At 35.3% G+C, this 25,684-nt stretch overlaps 1 protein-coding gene across 7 annotated transcripts in view; it reads left to right on the top strand.

Annotated features, from left to right (window-relative positions):
* The window catches only part of LOC143042521 (protein furry-like), a 373,316-nt gene that overhangs the window by 135,487 nt on the left and 212,145 nt on the right, over positions 1 to 25,684 (top strand). For all 7 annotated transcript variants that reach the window (XM_076214885.1, XM_076214883.1, XM_076214882.1 and 4 more), the window contains 4 exons: positions 2,134 to 2,290; positions 13,008 to 13,108; positions 18,304 to 18,480; positions 19,501 to 19,666. In XM_076214885.1, coding sequence (XP_076071000.1) covers positions 2,134 to 2,290; positions 13,008 to 13,108; positions 18,304 to 18,480; positions 19,501 to 19,666 — 601 coding nt within the window. The remainder of the gene's footprint in view (positions 1 to 2,133; positions 2,291 to 13,007; positions 13,109 to 18,303; positions 18,481 to 19,500; positions 19,667 to 25,684) is intronic.

The following is a 25,684-nucleotide window of genomic DNA, read 5'->3' as shown; positions in this document are numbered from 1 at the left end:
AAAGCTACAAATATGTCAACATGACCAAAATACTTTTAGTTTTCGCACTATTACCTTAGTAATGAATGAAATTTTAACAAGGTTTATGACCACAAAAGGAAGGTTGGGATTGATTTTGGGAGTTTTGGTCCCACTATTTTAGGAATTAAGGGTCAAAAAGGGCCCAAATAAGCATTTTCTTGGTTTTCGCACTATAACTTTAGTTTAAGTGAATAGAAATGTATGAAATTTTGACACAAGGTTGATGACCACAAAAGGAAGGTTGGGATCGATTTTGGAAGTTTTGGTTTCAACTGTTTAGGAATTAGGGGCCAAAAAAGGGCCCAAATAAGCATTATTCGTGATTTTCGCACAATAACTTTAGAATGAGTAAATAGAAATCAATGAAATTTGAACACAAGGTTTATGACCACAAAAGGAAAGTTGGGATTGATTTTTGGAGTTGAGGTCCCAACAGTTTAGGAATTAGGGGCCAAAAAGGGCCCAAATAAGCATTATTCTTGGTTTTTGCACCATAACTTTAGTATGTGTAAATAGAAATCTATGAAATTTAAACACAAGGTTTATGACCATAAAAGGAAGGTTGGGTATGATTTGGGAGTTTTGGTCCCAACAGTTTAGAAATAAGGGGCCCAAAGGGTGCAAAATTAAATTTTGTTTGATTTCATCAAAAATTGAATAATTGGGGTTCTTTGATATGCCAAATCTAACTGTGTATGTAGATTCTTAATTTTTCGTCCCGTTTTCAAATTGGTCTACATTAAAGTCCAAAGGGTCCAAAATTAAACTAAGTTTGATTTTAACAAAAGTTGAATTCTTGGGCTTTTTTGATATGCTGAATCTAAACATGTACTTAGATTTTTGATTATGGGCCCAGTTTTCAAGTTGGTTATAATCAGGATCCAAAATTATTATATTAAGTATTGTGCAATAGCAAGAAATTTTCAATTGCACAGTATTTAGCAATAGCAAGAAATCTTCAATTGCACAGTATTTTGCAATAGCAAGTAATTTTCAATTGCACAGTATTGCGCAATAGCAAGAAATCTTCAATTGCACAGTATTGTGCAGTAGCAAATATTATCAATTGCACAGTATTGTGCAATAGCAAGAAATATCTAATTGCACAATATTGTGCAATAGCAAGAAATTTTCAATTGGAATTATCTTTCTTTGTCCAGAATAGTAGTTGAATCAACTTAAATCATTGTTTTCTACAATATACAATGTATATTCACTTTTACTACTGTAACGGCCAGAAATCGCCTTTAAATTGTAGCCAACAAAAGACACAAATCAATAATAAAATTTAACAATATTTATTATACAAAAGTTTACAAGAAGTATTATACAAATATTACTGTCAACTTAACTGTCAAAAAGAGTCCAATCTTTTATCTTTATCTGTATCCGGATATCTTTCGGAATCCAATGTGAATATGACGGTGGGTGGTTAAATTTTTTTTTCATTTCAGGTTTCATAAATAAAAAGAAAATTTCTTCAAACATTTTTTTGAGAGGATTGATATTCAACAGCGTAGTGAATTGCTCAAAGGCAAAAAAAATATTTTAAGTTCATTAGACCACATTCATTCTGTGTCAGAAACCTATGCTGGGTCAACTATTTAATCACAATCCAAATTTAGAGCTGAATCCAGCTTGAATGTTGTGTCCATACTTGCCCCATCCGTTCAGGATTCAACCTCTGCGGTCGTATAAAGCTGTGTCTGCGGAGCATCTGGTTTTTAATTCCCTCCGGGTTGTCAAATAACTTGCTCTGCTCTAAGATTCTAACTAGAACACAAGACACAACCACACTAAAGTAGCCTCTTTACTTGACTGTGTCACTCTGCTCTCAGATTTTAACAAGAACACTAGATGCAATACACAAAAGTAGCCCCCTCTCTTGACGTAGTCACTCTGCTTTCAGGCTTTCTATCTAGAACACTAGAATGCTATACACAAAAGTAGCCTCTTTACTTGACTGTATCACTCTGCTATCAGATTCTAACAAGAACACTTAGAACATAAGATACAACACATAAAAGTAGTCTCTTTACATTTCCATTCTCAATTATATTGTTATATTTCTGAAGTAATAATGATAGAAATGATCAAACTTATGTTTTTTAGATGATGTTGACCTACTTATGGCTTCCCCAGCAAGGGAGATGAGGAGAAGTGAGACTCCACAGCCTTATCCTTTACCAATGCCAGCTTATGGGGGATACTTTGCTCCACTGACTGATTATCTTCCTGAGAATCTCCATCCTACTCCTGGCTTCCACAGGTAATAATTAATACTTTGCTCCACTGACTGATTATCTTCCTGAGAATCTCCATCCTACTCCTGGCTTTCACTGGTAAAAATTAGTACTTTGCTCCACTAAGTGATTATCTTCCTGAGAATCTCCACCCTACTCCTGGCCTCCACAGGTAATAATTAATACTTTGCTCCACTGACTGATTATCTTCCTGAGAATCTCCATCCTACTCCTGGCTTTCACTGGTAAAAATAAATACTTTGCTCCACTGACTGATTATCTTCCTGAGAATCTCATCCTACTACCAGCTTCCACAGGTAATATTTCATACTTTGCTTCACTGACTGATTATCTTCCTGAGAATGTCCATCCTGCTTCTGGCTTCCACATGTTATAATTTAAACTTTGCTTAACTGACTTATTATCTTCCTGAGAATCTCCATCCCACTCCTGGCTTCCACATGTAATAATTTAAACTTGGCTTAACTGACTGATTATCTTCCTGAGAATCTCCATCCTACTCCTGGCTTCCACAGGTAATAATTAATACTTTGCTCCACTGACTGATTATCTTCCTGAGAATCTCCATCCTACTCTTTGGCTTCTACATGTAATAATTAATAATTTGCTCCACTGACTGGTTATCTTCCTGAGAATCTCCATCCTATTCCTGACTTCCAAAGGTAATAATTAATACTTTGCTCCACTGACTGATTATCTTCCTGAGAATCTCCATCCTACTCCTGGCTTCCACAGGTAATAATTAAAACTTTGCTCCAATGACTGATTATCTTTCTTGGAATCTCCATCCTACTCCTGGCTTCCACAGGTAATAATTAGTACTTTGCTCCACTGACTGATTATCTTCCTGAGAATCTCCATCCTACTCCTGGCTTCCACAGGTAATAATTAATACTTTGCTCCACTGACTGATTATCTTCCTGAGAATCTCCATCCTACTCCCGGCTTCCACAGGTTATAATTAAAACTTTGCTCCAATGACTGATTATCTTTCTTGGAATCTCCATCCTACTCCCGGCTTCCACAGGTTATAATTAATACTTTGCTCCACTGACTGATTATCTTCCTGAGAATCTCCATCCTACTCCTGGCTTCCACAGGTAATAATTAATACTTTGCTCCACTGACTGATTATCTTCCTGAGAATCTCCATCCTACTCCTGGCTTCCACAGGTAATAATTAAAACTTTGCTCCACTGACTGATTATCTTCCTGAGAATCTCCATCCTACTCCTGGCTTCCACAGGTAATAATTAATACTTTGCTCCACTGACTGATTATCTTCCTGAGAATCTCCATCCTACTCCTGGCTTCCACAGGTAATAATTAAAACTTTGCTCCACTGACTGATTATCTTCCTGAGAATCTCCATCCTACTCCCGGCTTCCACAGGTAATAATTAAAACTTTGCTCCAATCCTGAGAATCTCCATCCTACTCCTGGCTTCCACAGGTAATAATTAGTACTTTGCTCCAATGACTGATTATCTTTCTTGGAATCTCCATCCTACTCCTGGCTTCCACAGGTAATAATTAAAACTTTGCTCCACTGACTGATTATCTTCCTGAGAATCTCCATCCTACTCCTGGCTTCCACAGGTAATAATTAATACTTTGCTCCACTGACTGATTATCTTCCTGAGAATCTCCATCCTACTCCTGGCTTCCACAGGTAATAATTAATATTTTGCTCCACTGACTGATTATCTTCCTGAGAATCTCCATCCTAATCCTGGCTTCCCCAGGTAATAATTAAAACTTTGCTCCAATGACTGATTATCTTTCTTGGAATCTCCATCCTACTCCTGGCTTCCACAGGTAATAATTAGTACTTTGCACCACTGACTGATTATCTTCCTGAGAATCTCCATCCTACTCCTGGCTTCCACAGGTAATAATTAAAACTTTGCTCCAATGACTGATTATCTTTCTTGGAATCTCCATCCTACTCCTGGCTTCCACAGGTAATAATGAATACTTTGCTCCACTGACTGATTATCTTCCTGAGAATCTCCATCCTACTCCTGGCTTCCACAGGTAATAATTAGTACTTTGCTCCACTGACTGATTATCTTCCTGAGAATCTCCATCCTACTCCTGGCTTCCACAGGTAATAATTAAAACTTTGCTCCACTGACTGATTATCTTCCTGAGAATCTCCATCCTACTCCTGACTTCCACAGGTAATAATGAATACTTTGCTCCACTGACTGATTATCTTCCTGAGAATCTCCATCCTACTCCTGGCTTCCACAGGTAATAATTAAAACTTTGCTCCACTGACTGATTATCTTCCTGAGAATCTCCATCCTACTCCTGGCTTCTACAGGTAATAATTAAAACTTTGCTCCACTGACTGATTATCTTCTTGAGAATCTCCATCCTACTCCTGGCTTCCACAGGTAATAATTAAAACTTTGCTCCAATGACTGATTATCTTCCTGAGAATCTCCATCCTACTCCTGGCTTCCACAGGTAATAATTAAAACTTTGCTCCAATGACTGATTATCTTCCTGAGAATCTCCATCCTACTCCTGGCTTCCACAGGTAATAATTAAAACTTTGCTCCAATGACTGATTATCTTTCTTGGAATCTCCATCCTACTCCCGGCTTCCACAGGTAATAATTAGTACTTTGCTCCACTGACTGATTATCTTCCTGAGAATCTCCATCCTACTCCTGGCTTCCACAGGTAATAATTAAAACTTTGCTCCAATGACTGATTATCTTCCTGAGAATCTCCATCCTACTCCTGGCTTCCACAGGTAATAATTAAAACTTTGCTCCAATGACTGATTATCTTTCTTGGAATCTCCATCCTACTCCTGGCTTCCACAGGTAATAATTAGTACTTTGCTCCACTGACTGATTATCTTCCTGAGAATCTCCATCCTACTCCTGGCTTCCACAGGTAATAATTAAAACTTTGCTCCAATGACTGATTATCTTTCTTGGAATCTCCATCCTACTCCTGGCTTCCACAGGTAGTAATTAATACTTTGCTCCACTGACTGATTATCTGCCTGAGAATCTCCATCCTACTCCTGGCTTCCACAGGTAATAATTAAAACTTTGCTCCACTGACTGATTATCTTCCTGAGAATCTCCATCCTACTCCTGACTTCCACAGGTAATAATGAATACTTTGCTCCACTGACTGATTATCGTCCTGAGAATCTCCATCCTACTCCTGGCTTCCACAGGTAATAATTAAAACTTTGCTCCACTGACTGATTATCTTCCTGAGAATCTCCATCCTACTCCTGGCTTCTACAGGTAATAATTAAAACTTTGCTCCACTGACTGATTATCTTCTTGAGAATCTCCATCCTACTCCTGGCTTCCACAGGTAATAATTAAAACTTTGCTCCAATGACTGATTATCTTCCTGAGAATCTCCATCCTACTCCTGGCTTCCACAGGTAATAATTAAAACTTTGCTCCAATGACTGATTATCTTCCTGAGAATCTCCATCCTACTCCTGGCTTCCACAGGTAATAATTAAAACTTTGCTCCAATGACTGATTATCTTTCTTGGAATCTCCATCCTACTCCCGGCTTCCACAGGTAATAATTAGTACTTTGCTCCACTGACTGATTATCTTCCTGAGAATCTCCATCCTACTCCTGGCTTCCACAGGTAATAATTAAAACTTTGCTCCAATGACTGATTAGCTTCCTGAGAATCTCCATCCTACTCCTGGCTTCCACAGGTAATAATTAAAACTTTGCTCCAATGACTGATTATCTTTCTTGGAATCTCCATCCTACTCCTGGCTTCCACAGGTAATAATTAGTACTTTGCTCCACTGACTGATTATCTTCCTGAGAATCTCCATCCTACTCCTGGCTTCCACAGGTAATAATTAAAACTTTGCTCCAATGACTGATTATCTTTCTTGGAATCTCCATCCTACTCCTGGCTTCCACAGGTAATAATTAATACTTTGCTCCACTGACTGATTATCTTCCTGAGAATCTCCATCCTACTCCTGGCTTCCACAAGTAATAATTAATACTTTGCTCCACTGACTGATTATCTTCCTGAGAATCTCCATCCTACTCCTGGCTTCCACAGGTAATAATTAAAACTTTGCTCCAATGACTGATTATCTTCCTGAGAATCTCCATCCTACTCCTGGCTTCCACAGGTAATAATTAATACTTTGCTCCACTGACTGATTATCTTCCTGAGAATCTCCATCCTACTCCCGGCTTCCACAGGTTATAATTAAAACTTTGCTCCAATGACTGATTATCTTTCTTGGAATCTCCATCCTACTCCTGGCTTCCACAGGTAATAATTAGTACTTTGCACCACTGACTGATTATCTTCCTGAGAATCTCCATCCTACTCCTGGCTTCCACAGGTAATAATTAAAACTTTGCTCCAATGACTGATTATCTTTCTTGGAATCTCTATCCTACTCCCGGCTTCCACAGGTAATAATGAATACTTTGCTCCACTGACTGATTATCTTCCTGAGAATCTCCATCCTACTCCCGGCTTCCACAGGTAATAATTAAAACTTTGCTCCAATGACTGATTATCTTTCTTGGAATCTCCATCCTACTCCTGGCTTCCACAGGTAATAATTAGTACTTTGCTCCACTGACTGATTATCTTCCTGAGAATCTCCATCCTACTCCTGGCTTCCACAGGTAATAATTAAAACTTTGCTCCAATGACTGATTATCTTCCTGAGAATCTCCATCCTACTCCTGGCTTCCACAGGTAATAATTAAAACTTTGCTCCAATGACTGATTATCTTTCTTGGAATCTCCATCCTACTCCTGGCTTCCACAGGTAATAATTAGTACTTTGCTCCACTGACTGATTATCTTCCTGAGAATCTCCATCCTACTCCTGGCTTCCACAGGTAATAATTAAAACTTTGCTCCAATGACTGATTATCTTTCTTGGAATCTCCATCCTACTCCTGGCTTCCACAGGTAATAATTAATACTTTGCTCCACTGACTGATTATCTTCCTGAGAATCTCCATCCTACTCCTGGCTTCCACAAGTAATAATTAATACTTTGCTCCACTGACTGGTTATCTTCCTGAGAATCTCCATCCTACTCCTGGCTTCCACAGGTAATAATTAAAACTTTGCTCCAATGACTGATTATCTTCCTGAGAATCTCCATCCTACTCCCGGCTTCCACAGGTAATAATTAATACTTTGCTCCACTGACTGATTATCTTCCTGAGAATCTCCATCCTACTCCCGGCTTCCACAGGTTATAATTAAAACTTTGCTCCAATGACTGATTATCTTTCTTGGAATCTCCATCCTACTCCCGCCTTCCACAGTTAATAATTAATACTTTGCTCCACTGACTGATTATCTTCCTGAGAATCTCCATCCTACTCCTGGCTTCCACAGGTAATAATTAATACTTTGCTCCACTGACTGATTATCTTCCTGAGAATCTCCATCCTACTCCTGGCTTCCACAGGTAATAATTAAAACTTTGCTCCACTGACTGATTATCTTCTTGAGAATCTCCATCCTACTCCTGGCTTCCACAGGTAATAATTAATACTTTGCTCCACTGACTGATTATCTTCCTGAGAATTTCCATCCTACTCCTGGCTTCCACAGGTAATAATTAAAACTTTGCTCCACTGACTGATTATCTTCCTGAGAATCTCCATCCTACTCCTGGCTTCCACAGGTAATAATTAAAACTTTGCTCCAATCCTGAGAATCTCCATCCTACTCCTGGCTTCCACAGGTAATAATTAAAACTTTGCTCCAATGACTGATTATCTTTCTTGGAATCTCCATCCTACTCCTGGCTTCCACAGGTAATAATTAAAACTTTGCTCCACTGACTGATTATCTTCCTGAGAATCTCCATCCTACTCCTGGCTTCCACAGGTAATAATTAATACTTTGCTCCACTGACTGATTATCTTCCTGAGAATCTCCATCCTACTCCTGGCTTCCACAGGTAATAATTAATACTTTGCTCCACTGACTGATTATCTTCCTGAGAATCTCCATCCTAATCCTGGCTTCCCCAGGTAATAATTAAAACTTTGCTCCAATGACTGATTATCTTTCTTGGAATCTCCATCCTACTCCTGGCTTCCACAGGTAATAATTAGTACTTTGCACCACTGACTGATTATCTTCCTGAGAATCTCCATCCTACTCCTGGCTTCCACAGGTAATAATTAAAACTTTGCTCCAATGACTGATTATCTTTCTTGGAATCTCCATCCTACTCCCGGCTTCCACAGGTAATAATGAATACTTTGCTCCACTGACTGATTATCTTCCTGAGAATCTCCATCCTACTCCCGGCTTCCACAGGTAATAATTAGTACTTTGCTCCACTGACTGATTATCTTCCTGAGAATCTCCATCCTACTCCTGGCTTCCACAGGTAATAATTAAAACTTTGCTCCAATGACTGATTATCTTCCTGAGAATCTCCATCCTACTCCTGACTTCCACAGGTAATAATGAATACTTTGCTCCAATGACTGATTATCTTCCTGAGAATCTCCATCCTACTCCTGGCTTCCACAGGTAATAATTAAAACTTTGCTCCACTGACTGATTATCTTCTTGAGAATCTCCATCCTACTCCTGGCTTCCACAGGTAATAATTAAAACTTTGCTCCAATGACTGATTATCTTCTTGAGAATCTCCATCCTACTCCTGGCTTCCACAGGTAATAATTAAAACTTTGCTCCACTGACTGATTATCTTCCTGAGAATCTCCATCCTACTCCTGGCTTCCACAGGTAATAATTAAAACTTTGCTCCAATGACTGATTATCTTTCTTGGAATCTCCATCCTACTCCCGCCTTCCACAGTTAATAATTAATACTTTGCTCCACTGACTGATTATCTTCCTGAGAATCTCCATCCTACTCCTGGCTTCCACAGGTAATAATTAATACTTTGCTCCACTGACTGATTATCTTCCTGAGAATCTCCATCTTACTCCTGGCTTCCACAGGTAATAATTAAAACTTTGCTCCACTGACTGATTATCTTCCTGAGAATCTCCATCCTACTCCTGGCTTCCACAGGTAATAATTAATACTTTGCTCCACTGACTGATTATCTTCCTGAGAATTTCCATCCTACTCCTGGCTTCCACAGGTAATAATTAAAACTTTGCTCCAATGACTGATTATCTTTCTTGGAATCTCCATCCTACTCCCGGCTTCCACAGGTAATAATTAATACTTTGCTCCACTGACTGATTATCTTCCTGAGAATCCCCATCCTACTCCTGGCTTCCACAGGTAATAATTAATACTTTGCTCCACTGACTGATTATCTTCCTGAGAATCTCCATCCTACTCCTGGCTTCCACAGGTAATAATTAAAACTTTGCTCCACTGACTGATTATCTTCCTGAGAATCTCCATCCTACTCCTGGCTTCCACAGGTAATAATTAATACTTTGCTCCACTGACTGATTATCTTCCTGAGAATCTCCATCCTACTCCTGGCTTCCACAGGTAATAATTAAAACTTTGCTCCAATGACTGATTATCTTCCTGAGAATCTCCATCCTACTCCTGGCTCTGACAGGTAATAAATAATACTTTGCTCCACTGACTGATTATCTTCCTGAGAATCTCCATCCTACTCCTGGCTTCCACAGGTAATAATTAAAAATTTGCTCCACTGACTGATTATCTTCCTGAGAATCTCCATCCTACTCCTGGCTTCCACAGGTAATAATTAATACTTTGCTCCACTGACTGATTATCTTCCTGAGAATCTCCATCCTACTCCTGGCTTCCACAGGTAATAATTAAAACTTTGCTCCACTGACTGATTATCTTCCTAAAAATCTCCATCCTACTCCTGGCTTCCACGGGAAATAATTAAAACTTTGCTCTAATGACTGATTATCTTCCTGAGAATATCCATCCTACTCCTGGCTTCCACAGGTAATAATTAAAACTTTGCTCCAATGACTGATTATCTTCCTGAGAATCTCCATCCTAATCCTGGCTTCCACAGGTAATAATTAAAACTTTGCTCCAATGACTGATTATCTTTCTTGGAATCTCCATCCTACTCCTGGCTTCCACAGGTAATAATTAGGGCCCCGCCGACTAAGGCGGGTCGCCCTATAGTGATCAGTCTGTCCGTCCGTCCGTCCGTCCGTCTGTCCGTCCGTCCGTCCGTAACACTTTAACTTTGTGTCCGCTCTATATCTTAAAAACCGTTATGATTTCAAAGTTTATACTTGACATCCATTTTAACCAACACCAGAGGGTGTGTCATGATGTATGTAAAACTTCCTAGGTCAAAGGTCAAGGTCAAAAACTTTGGTTTCAGTTGACAACCCTGTGTCCTGTGGTGAAGATCGTGTCCGCTCTATATCTTGAGAACCGTTATGATTTTAAAGTTTAAACTTGACATCCATTTTAACCAACACCAGAGGGTGTGTCATGATGTATGTAAAACTTTCTAGGTCAAAGGTCAAGGTCAAAAACTTTCATTTCAGTTGACAACCCTGTGTCCTGTGGTGAAGATCGTGTCTGCTCTATATCTTGAGAACCGTTATGATTTCAAAGTTTATACTTGACATGTATATGAACCAACACCAGAGGGTGTGTCATAATTTATGAACGACTGCCTAGGGCAAAGTTCAAGGTCAAAAACTTTGGTTTCAGTTGACAACCCCATGTCCTATGGTAAAGATTGTGTCCGCTCTATATCTTGAGAACCGTTATCATTTCAAAGTTTATACTTGACATGTATATAAACCAACACCAAAGGGTGTGTCATAATTTATGTGCAACTTCCTAGGTCAAAGGTCAAGGTCAAAAACTTTGGTTTCAGTTGACAACCCCATGTCCTATGGTAAAGATCGTGTCCGCTCTATATCTTGAGAACCGTTATCATTTCAAAGTTTATACTTGACATGTTTATAAACCAACACCAAAGGGTGTGTCATAATTTATTTACAACTTCCTAGGTCAAAGGTCAAGGTCAAAAACTTTGATTTCAGTTGACAAACCCATGTCCTATGGTAAAGATACAATTTTTTAATGCACATTATTCACAGCGGGGCCCACAGAGATGGCGCCCATCTCAATGATATCTAGTTAGTACTTTGTTCCACTGACTGATAATCTTCCTGAGAATCTCCATCCTACTCCTGGCTTCCACAGGTAATAATTAAAACTTTCCTCCAATGACTGATTATCTTTCTTGGAATCTCCATCCTACTCCCGGCTTCCACAGGTAATAATTAATACTTTGCTCCAATGACTGATTATCTTTCTTGAAATCTCCATCCTACTCCTGGCTTCCACAGGTAATAATTAATACTTTGCTCCACTGACTGGTTATCTTCCTGAGAATCTCCATCCTACTCCTGGCTTCCACAGGTAATAATTAATACTTTGCTCCACTGACTGGTTATCTTCCTGAGAATCTCCATCCTACTCCTGGCTTCCACAGGTAATAATTAAAACTTTTCTCCAATGTGGCTTCCACAGGTAATAATTAATACTTTGCTCCACTGACTAATTATTTTCCTGAGAATCTTCATCCTACTCCTGACTTCCACGGGTAATAATTAATACATTGCTCCACTGACTGATTATCTTCCTTATGGAAAATGTGTCAAAGATACAACAACCCGACCAAATCTACAATCTATTTAATTGAATATAAGTTCAAATCATATAACCAATTTCTAGTTCTTTGACTACATTTATTCTGTGTCAGAAACATATACCGGTAATGTACGTGTCAAATATTTAAATACAATCCAAATGAAGACCTGTATCAAGTTAAAATATTGTGTCTTTTTAGCCTCAACTGTTCAGGGTTGCACCTCTGAGGTCATTTCCAGCTGCGCTTGCCATAGCAGTTTATTTGTTATTATCTTAGATATTATTGAAGATAGAAATAAACTGCAAAAACTGCTGATCTCAAAATTCCTGCCCAAACAATCTCAATGTTCTCAACAGAAAAAGTTATGCTAACCTATATTTTTATTCAGCAACTATATGGAATATTTGCTGTTAGCAACAGAATTAAATAAGCAGAAACAAAATTTACTTCTATTCTTTTTTTGAAGAAACCAAATAAGAATTGGTTTTTTTAATGTATTTATACAATTTGGAGTTTAGTATGGTGTTCATTATCACTGAAACAGTATATATTTGTTTAGGGGCCAGCTGAAGGACGCCTCCGGGTGCGAGAATTTCTCGTTGCATTGAAGACCTGTTGGTGACCTTCTGCTGTTGTCTGCTCTGTGGTCGGGTTGTTGTCTCTTTGACACATTCCCCATTTCCATTCTAAACTTTATTGTGGTAAATATAAATTGAAAGCCATTTCCTGTTTCTTCTTTGTATTTTTCTTGTTGTCCACTTAAATTTCACTAACAAAATAGCATTTGGTGAATACAGTTTTTTTTAAAATTGATTCAAAAATGAACTGCTATTGTTTATTCTTTTGTTTAAGGGGCAGTCTTTTGCCTATTTCACAATTCAGATTTTATTTTCTGAATTTTTATAGCCCCATTTGAACATTTTATTGCTAGTAAAAAAAATCTACTACCGTACTTTGACCTCAAATTTTACAAATTTGCACCATTTTTCAATTCTATGAACTGGCAATATTTTAAGTTTAAACATTTCTCTTAACCAAAAACCATATTTTAGCTTGATCTATTATGCTTTATTGTTGATGATCCAATGATTTATGTTTTCAGAAGTAACATGGCAGTGATGTTTCTGACAGATTTGGTGTTGGATGGTTTGGAGATCGACTGGTCTGCACATCTTCCATTGATGTTACATCTTATATTTTTAGGTAAGTGGTTAGACCCACTTCCAAATGACCAATGTGGTGCTATTTTAAACATCCCTTGCCTCATTGCACTTTTCTAAAAAAAAAAAAAAAAAAAAAAAATATATTTTAACTTCTGAAAGACTGTGCCACTTTAATCCAGGCATAGGCAATATAAATTACCCAATTTATAGCTGGTAATGTACTAAAAAATATTGTTTTACTCTTAAAAGGAAATACCAATGTAAGAACAGATTTGGAAAATCATCAGAATGTAGCAGTCCTGCCACAGAGGCTCTATGTGAACCTCAGGCCAACTAAAATTAATTAGTAGATTTTCATCCAAATTTTTGAAAAAAATGGGGCTGGTGGGAGAATTTAATTTTTTAATTTTTATTTCTTATGAAACCCTCATTCATATATATGCACGTCTAATAATAAGCTTATGTCATTTATTATATACATGTATATGAAATCGTACATAATTTTTCAAATCGTAAATAAAAATTTCGAATTGGCAACCACTGTTCTACATGGAATGTAGGACAGAAAGTCACAGGCCAAAAGACACAATTAATTTTTTCTGATTATTTTCTTTTTTTTTCTTTGCTTTTTTCTACAAAAATAATTTTGTATTTTTCTTGAACTATTGTATAAACCCCAACTTGTAAACAAAAGTTATCAATAAAATATCAAAGACGATGAAATAATTGTTAAAAAAACAAAATGTAACTGCTGCTTTAGAAACCTATTTTTAGTAAACAGCAAAAACATAGAGAAATGCTCTCTTTAGTTGGACTACCTTCACCAAATTTATTTGTCTTTCTAAGCAATGTTTTTTTTTTGTCTTCATAAAATGAAACAAATATGCATTGGTATGCAACAAAAGAATTACAATTACAGAATAAAATGAAAACTCAAACCGTTTGAGTTTTGAAAAAAATTGGGTTGGTACGTACTTTTATGATTCTTCTTAAAGATACAAATACAATTTAATTAATATGTAAAACTTAACAAAAAGAGAAGAAGTCGTTAAATGATTTTATTGAGAAAAATGGCACAGAAGTGTTTGCTGATTGTCAAAAAAAAAAAAAAAATAGCCATGAGTAATCTAAGTGTATGTTTGCTGAATTTTTTAACTCAATATATACTGTCATAAATCAAACAAGTTCGTGCTTGTGTCAATTTATTTAATCCAGTTATGTTTTTGTACCAATGTATTTCACAATTCTTGTTATTTGGATATAATTGGGAATAATTCACAGTCCAAGATTCCTGCCACAAAGTGATTTTATCCATAAAAAAATCACCGGTTTTCTAATCAGAGAAATTTGTGTCATGCCGCGATTTGCGTTCTTGGACACAGCGTTTTACTTGTAACCCGATTATTTCATGTCCTTCGCGTAATCATTCTCTATTCTCGGTAAATGATTTTGTTATGCAGAATCATTTTAAAATTACTCAATGAAATACAAAAATCAAAATTTGAAACAGGAAGTTTTGAAGGAAACCAAATTTTTTTATGGTTACTGGGAACGGAAATGAACAAAATCCGAAAATCGTAAATTTCTAAAAATAAAAAAAAACGGGGCAGGCGGGGATGAAAATCTATCAATAAATTTTAATTGGCCTCGTCATAAATTTTATTTTCATTTTTCTCTGCATTTACTTGGCCATAAAGGATCAAACTTTATTGCAAGAATAAATGTGCAGTTAGTCATTTAAAAAGATAATTTTAGCCATATGGAAAAAAGCTGTTATCTTGAAGTCAGTTGGACCAGAGAAATATTCCTGGTTTGCTTCAAATGAAAACATGAAGTTTGAGAGACAAAGGGACACAACTCTTGCTTAGATTGGTAAGGCACAAACAACTCCATATGTATGGGTATGGATATATATAGTCTGTTCTGAGATCAATTTAAATATTTATAAATGTGTTTTATGATTTTGATCAAATTATGTTTGTTATTTAGCTCATCTCGCTCCAAGAGCCAGGTGAGCTTTTCTCGTCACTTCAGTCGTTGTATGTTGTCATTAACTTTGACAAAAAATTTCTTTTTGGACCTACTATTACTCAGCAAAATTTCACCAACCTTGACCACAATCATCATTTTGGTATCTTGTTTGAAAATGTGTTTGAAGACCCAGCCTGCCAACCAAGATGACCAATATGGCTAAAAATAGAATATAGGGGTAAATTGCAATTGTCTTAATATTTAAAAAAACAACCTTTATAAATTGAGAAAATCTGAGGAGGGCAATTCTCAAACCCAACATTTACCATTTTTATACGACCGCAAAAATTGAAAACTTTTTGGTCGTATATTGGTATCTCGCTGGTGTCAGCGTCGTCTTGTTGTTGTCCGAATACTTTTGGTTTTTGCACTGTAACTTTAGTTTAAGTAAATAGAAATTTATGAAATTTAAACACAAGGTTTATGACCACAAAAGGAAGGTTGGAATTGATTTTGGGAGTTTTGGTTCCAACTGTTAAGGAATTAGGGGCCAAAAAAGGGCCCAAATAAGCATTATTCTTGATTTTTGCACAATAACTTTAGTATAAGTAAATAGAAATCAATGAAATTTGAACACAAGGTTTATGACCACAAAAGGAAAGTTGGGATTGATTGTGGGAGTTGAGGTCCCAACAGTTTAGGAATTAGGGGCCAAAAAGGGCCCAAATAAGCATTATTCTTGGTTTTCGCACCATAACTTTGAGGTTGTGTTCAATTTTTCTCATTTCAGATTTCATAAATAAAAAGAAAATTTCTTCAAACATTTTTTTGAGAGGTTTAATATTTAACAGCATAGCGAATTGCTCAAAGGCAAAAAAAAAATTTTTAAGTTCATTAGACCACATTCATTGTGTGTCAGAAATCTATGCTGTGTCAACTATTTAATTACAATCCAAATTTAGAGCTGAATCCAGCTTGAATGTTGTGTCCATACTTGTCCCAACTGTTCAGGGTTCAACCTCAGCGGTCGTATAAAGCTGTGCCCTGCGGAGCATCTGGTTAAGGTTTTGAGCTACTGTCAAATTGTCAAATAGCAGTTGACAATTAAAGAGTCATCATGTTGACTTATTGAAATCATTAAATATGCCAATAATGCACTAGAATAGAAAATAAAAAAAAAACCACCTACCTAAAAAATTCATTTTAATGCAATATTTTCCTAATTTCAATGGTTCATGTAACGGAAATACATTCGGTTTAAGTATTTTCATTTGTATAACTTCATGTTGTGAAAATACTCCAAAAGCATCAATGGACTTGGGTGTAATTTTATTTTATTTTTATTTTGTATATTACTCTTATGTATTAATTAAGTCTCCCAAACAAAGTTTGGAGACTTATTGTTTTTGCTCAGTTCTTATGATTTTTATTATTCTTCTTTTTCTTTTTCTTTTTCTTCTTTTTCTTTTTCTTTTTCTTTTTCTTTTTTTCTTTTTGTTATGCATCAGAAAAGGAATAAAAGTTGTGCAGCTTTTTTACGACCGCAAAAATTTTTGGTCGTGTATTGGTATGATGTTGGCGTCGTTCAAATACTTTTATTTTTCGCACTCTAACTTTAGTAAAAGTGAATAGAAATCTATGAAATTTTAACACAAGGTTTATGACCACAAAAGGAAGGTTGGGATTGATTTTGGGAGTTTTGGTCCCAACATTTTAGGAATTAGGGGCCAAAAAGGGCCAAAATAAGCATGTTCTTAGTTTTCGCACTATAACTTTAGTTTAAGTAAATAAAAATCTATGAAATTTTGACACAAGGTTAAAGAACATCAGTTGTTTGACCTGTTAGTCAAATGCGTTTTGTTTAAATATACTTTTTCACTTTTTTGGTCTTTTGGAAAATGTTGTTTGTGCTGTTTTTAGACCCTTCTACAACGAAATTTGTTTTACATGCACACGTATAAAAATTGCGGTTTTTATCCAACGCAATCATAGGTTTGAAGGTAGTTTTCAATTTAGACTCGTATATATATATATATATATATATTCTCTATTTACACCAATTTTGTGTGCTCCCTTTGGTTTGGAAACTTTTATAGGTTAAAAAGAATATCTTAGATGTCTGTTATACTGTCTCAATGATGTCTAGCTGTTATACTGTCTCAATAATGCCTGTTACACTGTCTCAATGATGTCTGTTATACTGTCTCAATGTTGTTTGTTATACTGTCTCAATGATGTCTGTTTTACTGTCTCAATGATGTATATTATACTGTCTCAATGATGTCTGTTATACTGTCTCAATGATGTCTGTAATACTGTCTCAATGATGTGTTATACTGTCTGTATCAATGATGTCTGTTATACTGTCTCCAATATGTGTGTTATACTGTCTTAATGATGTCTGTTATACTCTCTCAATGATGTCTGTTATACTGTCTCAATGATGCCTGTTATACTTTCTCAATAATGTCTGTTATACTGTCTCATTGATGTCTGTTATACTGTCTCAATGATGTCTGTTATACTGTATGTGTCAAGGATGTCTGTTATACTGTCTCAATGATATCTGTTATACTCTCTCAATGATGTCTGTCATACTCTCTCAATGATGTCTGTTATACTCTCTCAATGATGTCTGTTATACTGCCTCAATAATGTCTGTTATACTGTCTCAATGATGTATGTTATACTGTCTCAATGATGTCTGTTATACTGTCTCAATGGTGTCTGTTATATTGTCTGTCTCAATGATGTCTGTTATACTGTCACAATGATGTCTGTTATTCTGTCTCAATGATGTCTGTTAAACTGTCTCAATGATGTCTGTTATACTGTCTCAATGATGTCTGTTATACTTTCTCAATGATTTCTGTTTTACTGTCTCAATGATGTATGTTATACTGTCTCAATGATGTCTGTTATACTGTCTGTCTCAATGATGTCTGTTATACATGTACTGTCTAAACGATGTATGTTATACTGTCTCAATGATGTCTGTTATACTGTCTCAATGATGTCTGTTATACTGTCTGTCTCAATGTAGTCTGCTATACTGTCTCAATGATGTCTGTTATACTGTCTCAATGATGCACACCTTGCCTTTCAGTCATAAAACTTTCTAGCATGATTTTTGTACTCAGACTCAAGAATCAACCAATCAAAATACTGCATTTCATGTTTCAAGCTTGATTTTTGTGCTCCAAGCACTGAGCAAAGTTTTATGACTTCAATCCCTGATGTCATTTAAATTGTTTGTATTTTTAGGTCTAGATCACATGAGAGCTTTAGTTTATGAACACTGTAAGAAACTGTTAGAGAATCTTATGTTACTAGCTGCCCAAGATAACGAGAATGTTGCCAGAACTTTATTACAGTACAGAAGTAATATTACAGATACACTAACACTGATAGCAGAAGACAGAGATATTCATGGAGCATTGGGTTAGTACTATACATACAAGGATCGGGCTTAGAAAAAGAATATTGTTATTGATTTGATCTAAATATCTGGGGAAATCCCTTTTAAAAAGGCCTCATATCTGGTAGAGAAATGTATGACACTTTATTAAAAACAGATTGTTATCCCAAGAAAACATTGTCAACAGCGGCAAAGCCAAGGTTGACGATGCTTTTTTCGAGGGGTACCAATCTGCTCTATCACCCTCTCAGCTATGTGTTATTTAATTTATTATACTGAATGTCCTTTCATTATTGTCTTTTATAGATTAATTGTATTTTAAAAGTATTTCTATTTTCTATTTTCCTCTGTGTAACTAAAGGGCCAAGTTTATTGTAGATAAAGAAAATTGTAGGTAGCAAGAATGTTCAGTAAAGTAAAATCTACAAACACATCACCATCATCAAAATACAATTTTGTCATGAATCCATCTGTATCCTTTGTTTAATATATGTATGCACATAGACCAAGGTGAGCGACACAGGCTCTTAAGAGCCTCTAGTTTTGTATTAAGCTTCCTTTTAATGGTATAGATATCAAGATTGAGGAAAGGGTAGTGGTCATTGTCAGTATCAGCTTTAATTAAAGTTAGTTCAACAGGATGAATTTCTTGAGTATACATCAAAGTTGTAATTTTTGAGAGCCAATATATCATCCAAATATCTAAAAGTATTGTTAAATTTTTGTGTCAGATGTTGTATCAATGGGTCGTCATGAATGTATCAAGGAGGAAATAATGCATTCAAAATATTTTGTAGGGATTTCACATGTAAAATTAGAAATATTTTGCAGCTATTTTCTTTGAAATCTGTTATGAAATGACTTTTGTGCATTAAATACTGTGTTCACTGAAGGAAATTCAATTTTCATATGATGGGATTTAGTTATGTAAAAGATTAAAAATTTCAAAACTGGAATGCAAGAAGGAGTTTGTGTGATTTCAATCAACTGTGACTTTAAATGTGATGACTAACCTAATGGGTGTGTATTTTAATGTATTACAGCAGAGAGTGGGGGAGAAGAGGTGATGTTGAGGTCAATGATCAGTGTTGACAGCAGTCAGACTGTAGTGCCAGATGTGACCACACCTATAGAACAACCCACTGATCCAGAATTGTTACAAACTGTTGAGGAAGTGGCTAAGGCCATACTGGATTTTATGGAAATAAGGTAGAGTTATTAATGTTGAAATAAATTCAATGGGTCATTTTGAAAAATAATGGGCCATGTTGTAATATGAGTGGGCAATTTGAATTGACTACAGTAAAAAAAAAAGGACACAGTTTATTTCAGCAAAGAGATGGTGGTACTTACCTTTATGATTATAATTAATATCATGGATATTGTTCCTGTGATTTTGTAATTTCAATTAATATACAAAAACTTCTTCCAAACTGGGCAATATTTAAGATAACCTTTATTTACAATGTTAAAACTGGTACTGTTGCAATTGCCTTGTTAATGTTCATTTTTTTACATTAAATTTGGGTCTTCGTCAATACCATACTTATTCCAGACGTTCTGTATAACAGGACGTTTCTGCCATTTCCTCTTCACTTCTTGTATTATTATTACTTCATCACAATGATAAGAATAACAGTAGAGAGTATCATTAATTGATAGAACAAAATACCAATTCGCTGAAGCAATGTTTACAAAATTCCAAAACGATCCAAAGACCAAAAAAAAATGACAAGGACAGTTAAGCGCCTTATATGGAGACAAATGCTATATTCATAAAAAGGCTTTGGTTTTTATATGGTCGTAGATTGGTATCAGATAGGCGACATCAGCGGCGTCCAAAGACATTTGGTTTTCGCACTCTAACTTGAGAAAAAGCTAATAGAAATCTATTAAATTTAAACACAAGGTTTATGACCAAAAAAAGAAGGTTGGGATTGATTTTTGGTGTTTTGGTCCCAACAGTTTAGGAATTAGGGGCCAAAAAGGGCCAAAATAAGCATTTTTCTTGGTTTTCGCACAACAACTTCAGTATAAGTGAACAGAAATCTATGAAATTTATAATAAGGTCTATGACCACAAAAGGAAAATTGGGATTGATTTTGGGAGTTTTAGTCCCAACAGTTTAAGAATTAGGGGCAAAAAACAGGTCCTAAATAAGCATTTTTCTTGGTTTTTGCACAATAACTTTAGTATTAGTTTATAGAAATCTATGAAATTTTAACACAAGGTTTATAACCACAAAAGGAAGGTTTGGATTGATTTCGGGAGTTAACGAATTAGGGACCAAAAGGGTCCAAAATTAAACTTTGTTTGATTTGATCAAAAAATGAATTATTGGGGTTCTTTGATATGCCAAATTTAACCGTGTATTCAGATTCTTAATTTTTGGTTCTGTTTTCAAATTGGAGAACATTAAGGTCCAAAGGGCCCAAAATTAAACTTAGCTTGATTTTAACAAAAATTGAATTTTTGGGGTTCTTTGATATGCTGAATCTAAACATGTACTTAGATTTTAATGCCCCACCTACGATAGTAGAGGGACATTATGTTTTCTGGTCTGTGCCTCCGTCCGTTCGTCCATCTCTGTGTCTGTTCGCTTCAGGTTAAAGTTTTTGGTAAAGGTAGTTTTTGAAGAAGTTTAAGTCTAATCAACTTGAAACATAGTACACATGTTTCCCATGATATGATCTTTCTAATTTCAATGCCAAATTATAGTTTTGACCCCAATTTCATGGTCCACTGAACATAGAAAATGATAGTGCGAAGTTCAGGTTAAAGTTTTTGATCAAGGTAGTTTTTGATGAAGTTAAAGTTACATCAACTTGAAACTTAGTACACATGTTCCTTATGATATGATCTTTCTAATTTTAATTCCAAATTAAAGTTTTGACCCTAATTTTACGGTCCACTGGACATAGAAAATTATAGTGCGAGTGGGGCGTCTGTGTACTATGGACACATTCTTGTTAATTATGGGCTCAGTTTTCAAGTTGGTCCAAATCGGGGTCCAACATTATTATATTAAGTATTGTGCAATAGCAAGAAATTTTCAATTGCACAGTATTGCGCAATAGCAAGAAATCTTCAATTGCACAGTATTGTGCAATAGCAAGAAATTTTCAATTGCACAGTATTGTGCAATAGCAAGAAATCTTCAATTGCACAGTATTGTGCAATAGCAAGAGATCTTCAATTGCTCAGTATTGTGCAATGACAAGAAATATCTAATTTCACAATATTGCGCAATAGCAAGAAATTTTCAATTGCAGTTTTTATGAAATATTCTTTGAAAATTGGAGTTATCTTTCTTTGTCCAGAATAGTAATTGAATCAACTTAAATCATTGTTTTATACAATATACAATGTATACTCACTTTTACTACCAACTAATAAATTAAAACAATCTTTACCATTCAGTGATTACAAGCACTTTTTTTACATTTTAATTTATGATGTATTTAAATGATTAGCTATTGTTGCAAGCTCCATTAGAAAGTTGAATTGAGATCAGTTTTGGAATAAGGGAAAGGGGGATGTGAGAAAAAAAATTAGGGGGGGGGAGGGTTCAATTTTTCTCATTTCAAATTTCTTAAATAAAGAAAATTTTTTCAAACATTTTTTTTGAGAGGATTAATATTCAACAGCATAGTGAATTGTTCATTAGACCATATTCATCCTGTGTCAGAAACCTATACTGTGTGTCAACTATTTAATCACAATCCAAATTTAGAGCTGAATCCAGCTTGAATGTTGTGTCCATACTTGCCCAAACTGTTCAGGGTTCAACCTCTGCGGTCATATAAGCTGCACCCTGCAGAACAACTGGTTTTAATCGAAATAATTAAAAGATTATGATTAGAGTTTTTATGCCCCACCTACGATAGTAGAGGGGCATTATGTTTTCTGGTCTGTGCGTCCGTTCGTTCGTTCGTCCGTCCGTTCGTTCGTTCGTTCGTTCGTCTGTTCGTTCGTCCGTCTGTCCCGCTTCAGGTTAAAGTTTTTGGTCAAGGTAGTTTTTGATGAAGTTGAAGTCCAATCAACTTGAAACTTAGTACACATGTTCCTTATGATATGATCTTTCTAATTTTAAAGCCAAATTAAACTTTTGACCCCAATTTCACGGTCCACTGAACATAGAAAATGAAAGTGCATGTTTCAGGTTAAAGTTTTTGGTCAAGGTAGTTTTTGATGAAGTTGAAGTCCAATCAACTTGAAACTTAGTACACATGTTCCTTATGATATGATCTTTCTAATTTTAAAGCCAAATTAAACTTTTGACCCCAATTTCACGGTCCACTGGACATAGAAAATGAAAGTGCATGTTTCAGGTTAAAGTTTTTGGTCAAGGTAGTTTTTGATGAAGTTGAAGTCCAATCAACTTGAAACTTAGTACACATGTTCCTTATGATATGATCTTTCTAATTTTAAAGCCAAATTAAACTTTTGACCCCAATTTCACGGTCCACTGGACATAGAAAATGAAAGTGCATGTTTCAGGTTAAAGTTTTTGGTCAAGGTAGTTTTTGATGAAGTTGAAGTCCAATCAACTTGAAACTTAGTACACATGTTCCTTATGATATGATCTTTCTAATTTTAAAGCCAAATTAAACTTTTGACCCCAATTTCACGGTCCACTGAACATAGAAAATGAAAGTGCATGTTTCAGGTTAAAGTTTTTGGTCAAGGTAGTTTTTGATGAAGTTGAAGTCCAATCAACTTGAAACTTAGTACACATGTTCCTTATGATATGATCTTTCTAATTTTAAAGCCAAATTAAACTTTTGACCCCAATTTCACGGTCCACTGGACATAGAAAATGAAAGTGCATGTTTCAGGTTAAAGTTTTTGGTCAAGGTAGTTTTTGATGAAGTTGAAGTCCAATCAACTTGAAACTTAGTACACATGTTCCTTATGATATGATCTTTCTAATTTTAAAGCCAAATTAAACTTTTGACCCCAATTTCACGGTCCACTGAACATAGAAAATGAAAGTGCATGTTTCAGGTTAAAGTTTTTGGTCAAGGTAGTTTTTGATGAAGTTGAAGTCCAATCAACTTGAAACTTAGTACACATGTTCCTTATGATATGATCTTTCTAATTTTAATGCCTAATTATATTTTTTATCCAATTTCATGGTCCATTGAACATGGAAAATGATAGTGCGAGTGGGGCATCAGTGTACTTTGGACACATTCTTGTTTGGGTACTTAGTTATACCACTTGGCTCTATTATTACCATAATCTGTAATCTGTAATATATATTCTGCCAATGTAGGCACACCTCTTCCGAGTAATGGAGTTCACAACATGAATTAAATATCTACCACCAATATCACTGTTTATCTTACCTCCTATACATTTCTAGGAATATGATTGGTTAAAAGCGTCCTCGTGGAAACCGTGTATATTTAATATTAGGTTAGTTGGGAGGCGGGGTTTATTTCATACACGGTTAGTAGTGGAGTTACGTCCCTTTATATTCCATATAAGGTAATAAGGAGGCGGGCTTATTTCATACATGGTTAGTAGTGGTGTTACGTCCCTTTAGAAAAACAAAACAGTACTGAGAAAAAATCTTAAAGGTTTCAACAGACGAAGAAAGTGATGATAAATAAATTCACAAAACACATTTAAATCTAACAAGTTGTCATTGTTGGCATCTGCTTTTTTGTAGAATCAAAGGAAGTAGTTTCTTACTCATGTTAATGCTAACTGTATTGAAGTCTTGCTCATTTTGATAGGTCACTAGTCTAAATTTTACACGTTAAGATAGTCGGTAAGATAAATTTGTTACATAGTGTGCTATTGACGTAATACGGTATATATGGGGTCAGTAAATTCCATATGGGGATTCGAGCTTCGCTCTCACCCCATATGGAATTTACTGACCCCATATATACCGTATTAGGTCACTAGCACACTATGTAACTAATAATACTATATACATTCAAATATTTATTGTCATATAAACTCTGAACCATAACTTTGTGACAAATAATATAAACATACACAAAATACATTTAACAAACAAAACCTTAAAAACAAAAAAAGTAAAAAAGCAAAACAATCTATCTATATGATATATAAATATATTTTATAAATAAATCAAGAGTCCCCTGTCCTCAGTTCTAATGCCTGTTTAAAATAGGACCCTATGCTTTCTACTTCTTTTGAGGTGGATGGGCAAAGGCAAATTTTTCATTTTCTTGCAAAGGACATAAAATCTGGCATATGTTTAAAGACATTAAATTCTATCTCTTAGTTTAGGATTTTTTTTTACAGTATAAAATAAAATGGGCTTCATCCTCCATTGCATACCCGTAGCCAGGGGGGTTCGGGGGGTTCGCCGAACCCCCTTGAAATCAAATAAGCACTGTCAAAGTCAACGTTTTGTTCAAATTGTGACTGTTAATGTCGAGTTCATGAGTCCAACGAATCCCCCCTTGGAAATTCCTGGCTACGGGCCTGCATTGTATTACAGGATGTGCATAATCTTTTTTCTCTAGGTATTTTTAAATGTCTTCCTTTTTCTATCATTAAATTATGATCACTAATTCTCATTTTTGTTATGTTACTTCTCTTTTCAAAAGATTTACAGTTTAAGTATTTTCCATTTCTAAATTTTGCTTTAAACTTTTATATAAATACTATTTTCTTTTTTGATCTATTTTTTCAAATTTTTTTTCAAATATATTTGTGTAGAAATTTAAGAATTGATGTTTTAAGGTTTTTTTTAACAACTTTGAGTAATTTTTTCTTTTGTTTCCTTTGTGAATGGATACATCCATGTTTACCTCTTTCAAAATATTTTTAACATATGTAAACCAGGTATAGCAACCTGAATTATCTAAACTTTTAGAAAGTAAAAAGGATTCATATAATAATGGATTAATTTCAGAATTTAGTAATCTTGATAAGTAAAGTATACTTTGAGTTTTATATACATCTCTAGTTGGTATCTCCCTAGCTCTGTTCTCACAGCTATGTTTGATGAAGGTTTTGTTCTAAGGATATACTTACAGAAAGACAAATGTAATTTTTCTAAACTTGATTTATCAGTAAAATTAAGGGGGTCTATATTTGTTTTGGAGTTATTTGCATGTTTTTCTGCTCTAAATTTTGATACATAAGTATCCATATTAAGTAATTTCTGAATTATAAGTGGCTATTGGTTTAACTATAGAATCATTGTACATCATATTCTTGATGATAAAATTGGGCTTA

This window comes from Mytilus galloprovincialis, chromosome 8 (assembly GCF_965363235.1).
Source record: "Mytilus galloprovincialis chromosome 8, xbMytGall1.hap1.1, whole genome shotgun sequence".
NCBI classification, from domain to species: Eukaryota; Metazoa; Mollusca; class Bivalvia; order Mytilida; family Mytilidae; genus Mytilus; species Mytilus galloprovincialis.
This window is presented reverse-complemented; position numbering and strand designations above follow the sequence as displayed.